The sequence below is a fragment of the Monodon monoceros genome, unplaced genomic scaffold, assembly GCF_005190385.1.
Source record: "Monodon monoceros isolate NGI ecotype Baffin Bay Population unplaced genomic scaffold, NGI_Narwhal_1 Super_Scaffold_22, whole genome shotgun sequence".
Taxonomy (NCBI): domain Eukaryota; kingdom Metazoa; phylum Chordata; class Mammalia; order Artiodactyla; family Monodontidae; genus Monodon; species Monodon monoceros.
Window position 1 is genome coordinate 63,324,191 of NW_021703779.1, and position 10,991 is coordinate 63,335,181.

Here is a 10,991-nt window from a genome sequence, read left to right on the forward strand (position 1 = left end):
TTATGTGCCTTTAAATATTTTTCTGCTCCTTCCTGTACAATGACAGAATTCAATTTAATTAACAAATCCTATTTTCTGTAACTAATTTTTGGTTTTAAAATAATTTCATATTTTAGCCTGATCAATCAATATTACTATGGAATCCATATAGCCACATCTATGTTTATCTGCAGGATTATTTCCTGAGAAAACCTTCAAAAGTGTTATTTTGCTGCCAAAAGACCCTCCACAAAGGGGCTGTTCATATGTATGCTCCCACCCACAGCATAAAAGATTGTCTCCTCAACCAAACCCTCATTTAGAACATTTAAATTCTTTTCCACTTTTAAAAAGAAAGAGGTTGGGCTTCCCTGGTGGCGCAGTGGTTGAGAGTCTGCCTGCCGATGCAGGGGACACGGGTTCGTGCCCCGGTCCGGGAAGATCCCACATGCCGCGGAGCGGCTGGGCTCGTGAGCCATGACTGCTGAGCCTGCGCGTCTGGAGCCTGTGCTCCGCAGCGGAAGATGCCACAGCACTGAGAGGCCCGCGTACCGCAAAAAAAAAAAAAAAAAAAAAAGGAAGAGGTTATCACAGTGTGCCTTTGGTGTTTTCTTCAATTCATTAGAACAAATATAATTCCAGTGTGGAAAATTAAGAAAATAAACATTAGAATATATTTTAAAAAATAGAAATCACCTGTAAAAGCACTAACTAAAGATAAATAAGATTATAATGTGGCTGGAGAAATAGTCCTTTTTTATTCCATAGAAATTGAGTCACACTGTTAATATTGTTTCCTAAACGAACTTTCTTGCTATTAACCATTATTGAATATCATAATTTCTGATGTCTTTATGTCATTCCATTACATAGAAAGACCTTTATTTTCCTTACCAATCAAATATTATTGAAGATTTAGTTGGTGTTTTTAGTGGGTTTTAGTTGGTGTTTTTCCTCATTTAAATTAAGCCTGGGATGATACTTTCAAACCAACTGTAAGCTCACATCCAAGAATGTTTTCTCAAAATTCATTCTTAGAAATGAAACTGCAGGGTACAGGACACAAGCATTTCCTTAAAATTTTTATGTTAATACTTAATGTAGCCCTACATAACCCACTATCACTTTAAACTTCTGTGAGACATGTAACTACTTGCATTTTTTTCCTTCTGCATTCTTCTACATGGGTATTGCAACACTTTAATTTTTTACAGTCATAAGCTGACACCATAGTCTCATTGTTATGGACAGATCCAGCTGCTTTAAACACTGTATTTTATTTATCTTATTTATCTGAATGTTAATTTCTTTTCAAGCAAAATAGACAGAAATCTAAATTCCTCTGCCCTGTAGTAAGCATTTGTATTAGTTTCCTATTGTTGCTGTAGCAAATTATCACAAATTTAGTGGCTTAAAACAACAAAAATTTATTATTTTACAATTTTGGAGGTTAGAAGTCCAAAATCAATCTCATTGCACTAAAGTCAAAATGTCAGTACGGCTAGTTCTCTCTTGAAGCTTTGAAGGGAGGATCCATTTCCCTGTCTTTTCAGCTTCCAGAGGCTGTCGGCATTTCTTGGCTCAGGATTCCCTCCTCACATCACTTCAACCTCTTGCTTCATTTGTCACATCCCCTACTACTAACTCGGATCCTCCTGACACTCTCTTATAAAGACTCTTGTGATAACATTGGGTCCATCTGGATAATCCAGGATAATCTCCCCAATTCAATTTCCTTAATTCAATCAATCTGAAAAGTCCCTTTTGCCATGTAAAGTAACATATTCACAGGTTTCAGGGATCAGAACGTGGTTTCTTTGAGGAAATGTTATTTTGTCTACCACACCACTATTCATCAGTTTGAAAGGAAATATATTTCCATTATTTACACATACATTTTTGCAAGATAATATTGACTCCGTTGTTTCATAGCTTGTATTTTGTATTTAACAATATATATTAACCATAATTTGCTTCTTTAATAGTCTCTACTCCATCATTCCCAAATATTTTATATTGTTCCATTAAAAGGAGGGGCTCTAATTATATTAACAAATAAAACCAAAATATTTGCTGTGAGAATATAGATTGACTTCAACTTTTACCTATTAAAATAAAAGTTGTGTTCTGGTCATGATGCAGGATTATATCCCTCTTTTCCTCTTCTTTCCAAAATCCCATTAAATGACACTAAAGATTTATAAAAGGATTAAACTATAAGATCACTGAGTGATAAAAGGCAACAGAGATTTGGATAAATATCTCAAAGACATATATAGAGGAGAAGGCTTCCATGGGGCAGGAGGTATTCTCTTCAGCAGAGTGCAAGAGAGCCTTCAAGCTCAGAAACACATTGTATCTGTGCTGGAAGGACTGGGGTAGAACAGCTGCACCAGACAACAGATAACTCCATCCTTCCTCCCCAAGAGGGAGAGATTGGCAGCAGAGGCAGCCTTAGAGAGTCTCTCAGAAGGTAATGCCAGCTAAGGATTAACACACAGATACAAGTTATAACGCACATACAAAAGCTCACCACCATTAGATAGATACTGAGCAGACCCAACAAAATGCAGAATTTACAACTAAAGAAATAAGCAATAATAAACAAATATGAAAAGAACTGGAAAAAAATAAGACTGCTTAAAATGTTTAAAGAGATGAAAAGACGACTGGAATCTAAGAACAGAACAGAGTATTTTTTTAAATAAGGTATATTTGAAAAAGAAACAATTAGAAATTCTAGAAATGAAAAAGGTACACATTGAAATAAAAATCTTAATAAATTGATCATATAGTTGATCAGACTCAAAGGTGAATAGAGAGTTAGAACACAGACAAGGTAGGGGCCTTATCTGAATCATCCCTGTGTCTCAGTATCTAATATAACAAGGCCAGCATATACCAGGTATTCAGCAATTGCTGGTTGAACTGAACCGGGTAGGTGACTTTTGGACAAGCCTGACATCCAGGGGGCTCCTCCAGTGTAGGTGAGTCTCAGCGACCAAGACAGTCTTAGGTGGAACTACCTGAGGATTGGGCTGAGCTGGGTCTGGCTCCTTGTTGGTCGGGTCAGTAGGGTTGCCATTGACCTCAGGGGCCAGTTTGTTCCCTGTCAGAGCTGGTGATCAACTTCTCTTCACTCAGTATGTCCCTGTTAGGAACTTTGAGGATGTTCATGGACATATTTGTGTGAGGAGACATTATATAAATGGTTAACAGTTTTGCCAAAGCTCCCTCTCCTTACTTCCTCCCTCCTAGGCCTTATACTCTCCCTGACCCTGACCCCAATCCAGAGAAAGGAGAGCAGTGATGTGTGCACCCATCTCTCCACACCTGGCCTTCATACCTGGATCTCAGGGTGGTCTCCCTCACTGTCTGGAATAATGAACATCTTCTAGGACAGCATTACTCTTTGTCTTGCAGAAGGAGAGCAATCCAGGCTGGGGCCATTCCAGGGCACCTTATACCCTGCAGCCCTCACCACCAGGGAAGCTTCTCTGAGGTGTGGTTGAGGCTTCAGAACAGAGGGCAGCTTCAGAAGCAATGACCATTCTTGTGTCCTTTCTACATCCTCCTTCTCTTCTATATTTCAAGGGAAGTAGACACTCAGAGGACAGATGCTCTACCCTGGCCAGCCCATGCCAAACCAAGTGCTTTCAGGAGAAAGGCAATTTGAGATAGGCTGCTCAGACCATAGGCTTCAGATCCCAAATCCCTTCCTAACCCTGCCTCCTTTTAAGAGAAGTCATCCTCACTGTTTGTTTGGGACTCCTGGAGTGGTATATAGAGCAAGTGATTATCTGTGGGTCACTGAGGACTACTTAAAGAGACCACACATGAGCTCCTAAAAAAGTGTCTTGTGGATAGGTGTCTGCAAAGAATATAAAGAATATATTACCAATGCAGCTAAACCTCAGTAATTCATAACTACCTGGGGCTAATATTTACCTGAAATATTTACTAAAGAAAACAAACACTAGTAAGTCTAAGAACCCAGTAACCATTTGAACTCAGCTACCAAGGTGCTGACAAGTAGCAGTCTTAAAAGCAGTGGTGTAGATTGGAAATATCAATAGACTAAGATACAATTGGCCTGGGTTATAGTTCTGACATTATCAAATAATAAATGTGTGACCCTGGGCTTTTCTATCAATTTCTTGAAAACAGCTTTGAGAGGTCTAGAAAGAGATGTTGAGTAACTTGCCCAAGGTCACACAGTTAGGAAGTGACAGAGCCAGCATTGTCCAGATCCAGAGTTCATAGCCATTCTGATATACTGTCCCCTCCTTATGCTTAGTGTGTTCGTACAAGGACTAGAACAAAAATGTCTCAGGGAGGAGGGCCTACTCTGGTAATTCTTTTACAGCTTTCTTTGCAACTAGCCTCAAACCCTGCCTGCAGACAATTCCTTAAGACATTTTTGAGTATTCATGGAAGGGGAAGAGAAAACCTGTTGAGTGAGAAATCTCACGGTATGGAGATACCCTTAGGAAGGGAGGAGGAGACTGTAGGGTCCTTGTCTGAACCTGAAGGGTACTTACAGGCTGCCCTAGATTGTTGGTACCAGAGGGTTTAGGGGCAGCAATCCTGTGGCTGGGAGAATTGGCTTGAAGTCCACATTTGTCAGTCCAGCTCAGCTTTTCCTTGGATTGTATTGCTTATTTGTGACAACTAGTATACAGAAACTGATGAAAGAAGGGCAGGAAAAGGCTTCTCTAACCATCCATCCTCTCCAATAGAGGGCGCTCCTGGGCCTCAGCAACTGAACATGAATGTATTCTCAATGTTTTTTTCTCCAGCAATGATCCTAATCATAGATCAAAGGGGACTCTGGATAGCATTGTATATACAGGATGATGCATATACAATACATATCTAACCAACACCCAGGCGGCAAGCCCCACCTTGGCCAAAACTTCAATACTTGGTGGGTATCAATAGCCCAAAGAATCTGCAAATGAACTCAGACTGTACCATTTTACAAACTAATTCACATAGATAAGAAGGGTATTTTGTTCAGTGTTCTAAAGGCTTAATGGAGATTGTACTTCGGAGTAATACATACAACATCCTTTGTAAGTCTTGCTTGCCATACACTCATTTCCACCCCTTAGTGTTTCTCCTAAGGGGTGCTAATTCTAATTTGGTACGTGAATAAAGGAGAGTATCCAGGCCTCACATGACCTTCAAAGGAATGGCTGTAGCCACTAAGATAACTACACCCTTTCCCTTACCATAGGTATACAAGCTTCACCTTTGTTACTTCTGGGAAATTACATGTGGCATGTATGACACAGAGTCTATTTCCCACTTCTGTTTTTGCATCCTGAGCTGGGCAAAGCAAGAGCTCCCCTGGGCAAGGCAAGAGCTCTGTCAGGTCATTGTTCTTTCAGGATTACAAAAAACAGAAATAGTGATATTTGACTCTCCCTGAGTAAAAGCCAGCATATAAGGCTGGAAGCTTGCAGAAGAGAGCAAAGTGGGGAAGATTCTTAGGACAGAGCAGGGAGATTGGACAGAAATGCACATTTCACACCTACACAGCTCTCAGGGAGCCCGAGTAATGGAACAAGGAAGAGCCTGGAGAAATTCCAGCCTCACTTTCATCCTCTTTTGGAGGGCTGTCATCTTGTCCCTCCCAGCCTGGCATACAGCCCTTCCTTATATTTTTTGAGAGTCAACAAATTCGAGTGAGAACACAGCAAAGGCTGAAGGGGGCCTGTGATGCTATGCACTGTAAACAGGGTGAATTGTAGCCAAAAGCAGACTTAAACTCTAATCCCAGCTGTCATTGAATGGCTGTGTGACCTTGGGCACATTAATTAAGCCTCAGTTTCCTATAGTGTCAAATGGGACTATTAAAACGCTTTTTGGAGAACTGGTGGAGCGATTGGAGCTAAAGAAAGTGAAGAATCCAGCATAGTGCTTGGCACATATTTAATACTAAAAAAGTTGGCAGCTTTACATTATTGTTGGTCCATATGCTACACCTTCCCCTTGGCAAGTTTCTTTCAACTGGTGCCCCCAGAAGAACTGATGTGCCTGAAGATCCAGGAGTCTACCAATCCCCCCCACCAAAAAAAGAGCAAGAAAAACTTGGCACTTTAATCAGCTTGCCCCTTTCCCCCCCGCCCCACAAGCATGTACAGATTAAAGGTCCAAGGAGGCTGAAGAATGAGAGGCTCTCAGTTTAGCATGGAGGCAGTACCCTATTTCAAGGTCCCATATTTCAAGTTGGATATTCTCCTGCCTCTCAACTCCACCCCCATCCTATTTTCCAAAACCCCTTTCTCTCCAGTTACTCATTTCCTTGTCACTGGAAATCCCGCCCTTAGCATTCAGTTTTCCTCGGAATGCGAAGATGGAGAAGATCTCAGAGACTAGTGGGGCCTATATCTCCCAGGCAACTTCAGAGTGCGCCTGCGCAGTGGCTTCCCCAAGCAAGCAGCTCTAATTTGGCTTCTGCACGGCTGCTGGACTTGGGGGCCGAAAGGGTGTATCTCCCGTCTTTCTGTCCCCTGCCCACAGCGAGACGGTTATGTCGTTCTCTTCCTGAGGCTGACGAAAATGTGAGGAAAGTCCTCTCTCCCATCTTATAGGAGGTGGCAGTTGAGGGTAACCCCTAGTGATTAAACGGATGAAAGGGCAGAAAGCTTGTGGGTGCCAGGAGGTGAGGAAGCATAAAACCTACACCACTGAGAGGTAGCCCCCTTCTACCCCCGCCACCTCGCGTTACAGGTGACTTTATGTATAACATCCACCACTGAGCCAAGGCTTCCTTACAGAAATTGTTAGCTGCCTGTTCTCTAGGGAAGGCTTGGAGAGAGCCCTGAGCAGGGTTAGAAGCTGCGAGATCCGGCATCTGAATGAAGAGAACCAAAATACTAACACTCACCTTAACGGCTTGAGTGCAGAAATAAACAGCGCAGGCAGAGGTTGCCATTCAGAGTTCCTCCAGGTGGATTGTTCCGTCTGACACGAGATCCAAGACCAGCTGGCTTCAGGAGAACCATTGTTGATTCCTAAGACCCACTCTCTGAGGATATGGACCTTTGTTATTGCTGCCACAGGTTTATCTCTCCCACACTTCTCTTGAACTCAACACTGTCTTTCTGAGCTACACTAAATCCCGCGAAGCTGTTTTACATACTGCCCCTGACCCCACGGACTAGTCCTCCCTCCCTCCCTCTCCCCAACCTCAGGTCTTACAATAGAAGTCACTAAAGGTTAACTTGTCCCAGCTCTCCATACCACCTCATCCTCCCCTGCCACCACCCCTGACCACTCCCGCACTCACTCTTTGCTTGACACCCCTGCCCCTTCACCGTCCCCTCCCAGAACCCAAAGTTTAGTTGGGAGTTACTCCTGTAAACTCTCACAGCTCTCTGAGCTTACCCCTATTATACGACTTGCCACGGAAATAATTGTTGGTTTACTTCCACAGCCCCTCCCCCTCAATCTCTGGGGCTCAGCTGGGCCTTCCTCACCCTTATATTCCCAGCATAAACACTGTGCTTAGAGCATGGCAGGTACTTAATAAATGTCTGTTGAATAAGAGTGCTTAAGCATGGAGCCTAATTCATTATACTTTTATTTTTCACTACACTCTGGAATCACAAAGCAAATACAGGTAAATGCCAATATTAAAAAAATAATAAAACCATAGACACGATGGGAGAACATCAACAGATGAGTGATTTTGTGTTTGTTTTTATTGTGGGTATGTTATTACTGTCGTTACTTAACTCCTGTACCAGACCATTTTACTGATTATTTCAAACGGTTAAAGAACAACTGTATATTCTCTTCCACATCATAGAAAGATGTAAATATTACCACTACACTTTATGCAGTTATATGAACTTTTATATTGAAACAAGACAGGAATGGCAAATGAGCAATTTCATTTATAAACACTGATCATGAATCTAATTCAAGGGTATATTAAAAGGAAGGAAATACTATTAGAAATAAAACACAAATAGCAAGCACAATGTGTACTTCTCACCCCAACCCTGCCCAGCTTCTGATTTGGGGCCCCAGTGCCCACTTCCCCAGGGCCCCTTTAATTGATGCCACCCAACTGAAGTGACATACTTCCCCCAGACTTCACATGGGGCCAAAGAAGAACATAGCAGTTGCCTCAGACCTGGCTCTGGCCTCCTCATCTTCAACAGCCTCCCTATATTGCTCTGGCCAGTCCTGTGGTTGCTTTCTGTAGAGCCTGGCCATGTACTCCAAGGCTTTCATTTTGGTGGTTTCAAGGTGAGCTCGAGGACCCCAAAGAAGCTCATATTCAACTGGATTAGAATAGGACAGTGGCCTGCATTCCAAGTAGCGCTGTCTCATAAGTTTGCAGGTGATGGCATGCTTTCTCCCTACATCCACACCAAATCTCCGAAGCAAATTCCAGACATTGGCCTCTTTGACACGGTTGCCCATCAGGAAGATCAAACCCAGGATTGGCATCAAATATTCTTGAGTGGGTCTCCCCAGGCTCTCTAGCATCATTTGCTCTTCTTCTGATTCTGGTTGCTGGACAAGGAGGTAAATGTGCTCACTGGTATCAACCTCAATCAGAGAGAACCCATAGAACAGATCAAGGATTAGAGTAGCTCGACTGAGGATATTTGGGAACACGTCCTCAAATTCTTTGCCAGTGTGAGCCAACAGCTCATCCTGATGTATAGGCAGCAACTCCTCTGTGACATTAATGGCCAACTGGACCAAATCATTTGCCTTATCATTCATAGTGTCCTCTGACCAGAACTCCAAGCCAGCAGCCTGGCTTCTTTCTTTGGCCTTGTCAGCTTCCAGGGCTTTATTATATTCTTCTGGCCAGCTCCAGGGTTCTTCATCATGGGCCTCTGCCACAAACTTCAGGGCTTCCATCTTTGTGATTTCCTTGTGGGCTCTAGAGCCCCACAAGAACTCAAATTCGAGGGGATTAGTGCCATACACTGGCCAGTACTCCAAGAACCGCATATCCAAAAAGTCAGTAGTTAGGAGGTTCCTTGTGCTCCCAAAGGGGATGTTGATCCTCTGGGGCTCATCTACCACATCAACCTTTAGCAACAGATCCCAAATGGAGGCCTCTCTTGCTCGGTTACCATTCAGGAGAATGTGGCCTAGGACCAAGGCCAGGAGACCTGCCTTTGGCATGTCCAGGGATTCTGCTATCCGATCAGTGGTCTGGAGACCCCGTTTGCTGATTAGGTTGTAGGTGTCAGCCTGGGGATCAAGAACCCTCAGGTTCAACCCAAAGACCTGGTCCAGATGGGCTGAGGCTCGTCTGAGGATCTCAGGAAACTGATCTGAGTATTCTCTGAGGAACTCTAGCATCTCTGTCTGCTGAATAGACCCCTCGATTTGGCTTTTCATTCGCATGAAATTCACCAAAGCAATCGACCTGTCCTCTAGAGGGTCGTGGACCCTGAGCGCCCCCAAACGTCGGGACTGCTCATCTATCAGCACCTCGAAGTCGTTCGGGTCCTGCGCAGCCTGGGAAGCGCTAGCACCCTGAGAATCGATTGGCGCCTGAAGGCCCTGGGGAGCATCAGGAACTAGCATGGAGGTGGGGGACCCGGAGGCATTAGTAACCTGCATCTCACCATGGAAGTCGCTGTAATCTACAGTGGTCTCTGCGTTGCGGTGGCACGCATTCTGGCTTACCAGAGACATGGTTCCAGGAGGCAGGAACAGGAATGGGGAGGTCAGCGATCCGTCGGAGAGAGGATGGTAGGTGTGTCGGCGGCTCAGCACAAAGCTGAAGCCAGAGACCCAGGAGCTGCGCGGATCAGAAGTGAGAGCTGGTGAGAGGAGCGATCCTCCTACACAAACACCAGCCAGCAATAAACGCAACCCTCAGAGAGCTAGGCTTTGCCGCAGCCTACGCAGGCGCAGTTGCGTTCTGCAACGTGGTGGCCACGCCCCGCTCCCAGTACCCGACTCCGGCCCCCTACTTCTGCCTGGCCCGAGAGGCTAGTTGAAGTGGTTGTTGCTAGAGTCAAACTTGTCAGAGAAAAGAATTCATGAAAGGGGGTAACAAACAAAGGTAAAGCAAAGAGGGTAAGGGTTGGGGAATGTTCAGTGATGCACCACAAAGGTTTTCTGTGAGGTATAAAGCTAATAGGCAGTAGAGGATTTGGAGAGGAGGAGGATGCTAAAGATGAGAATTATTTCACGGATTCATTAATTCATCCACTCATTCAACATACGTTTCTTGAGTATGTGTCACATGCTAGGCACAGTATTGGGTACTAGAGGTACACCAGAGGACAAACAATGATTATCCCTTTCTGTGTAGAGCTTACATTTTGGGATAGGTTCAAACAATGGTAATAATAATGGAGCACTTACTATGTACCGGACGCTATTTCTGGTATTTTCACTTATCTCATATTAAATCACTTAATCTTAGCTATGAGGTACTACTCTTAATGGTCCTCATTTTACAGATGAGGAAATTGAGTCATAGAGGTGAATTTACCTGTCCAAAGTCAGGCAACAAGTGGAAGAGACCAGGATTTGAATCCAGGTCTGTCAGAATCTCAAGCATAAGTACTTTCTCTCATACCATCTGCCCTTCACAAATGATTAGCCCTGTTTATTTAAGATACTCTTAATTAAAGTAGTTGAAAATATATGCTCTGATGGAGGGACAGTTAACATATGGTACAAACACAGAAGGAACAAGCAATGAATTACAGCTTAGTCTGGGGTGTCTTGGATTGGGGGCACATGCCTCAAGGAAGAATTGAGCTCTAAGTGATGAATAGGATGGGAAGGATTTATAAGGGCATTCTAGGCTGAGGGATCAGCATCAGAAAAGGCTCAGAGGCTTGAAAGTACAAAATAATTTTGCATAACAGCTGGACACCCAGGGTGGCTAGAGCCAAAGTGCACTAGGTTGGGAGGGAGATGCGGATGAAAGTGATGACAGGAATGATTGGATTTCCTGTTTCTTCATTTAGCAGTATGTGAGGACTGGTTGGGGCTCCATAAGGTGAGAA

The 10,991-nt window shown here is 43.7% G+C and overlaps 1 protein-coding gene across 1 annotated transcript; it reads right to left on the minus strand.

The window, feature by feature from the left end:
* Positions 1-7,553: 7,553 nt before the first annotated feature.
* On the minus strand, positions 7,554-9,825 carry MAGEE2 (MAGE family member E2). The gene has a single exon (XM_029241271.1). The coding sequence runs from the start codon at positions 9,658-9,660 to the stop codon at positions 8,089-8,091; it is 1,572 nt and encodes a 523-aa protein (XP_029097104.1). The 5' UTR covers positions 9,661-9,825; the 3' UTR covers positions 7,554-8,088.
* Between the last annotated feature and the right edge of the window lie 1,166 nt (positions 9,826-10,991).

Bases quoted from the DNA above. Each gene is read 5' to 3' on its own strand.
- MAGEE2 (XM_029241271.1), bottom strand. From the start codon at position 9,660: ATGTCTCTGGTAAGCCAGAATGCGTGCCACCGCAACGCAGAGACCACT.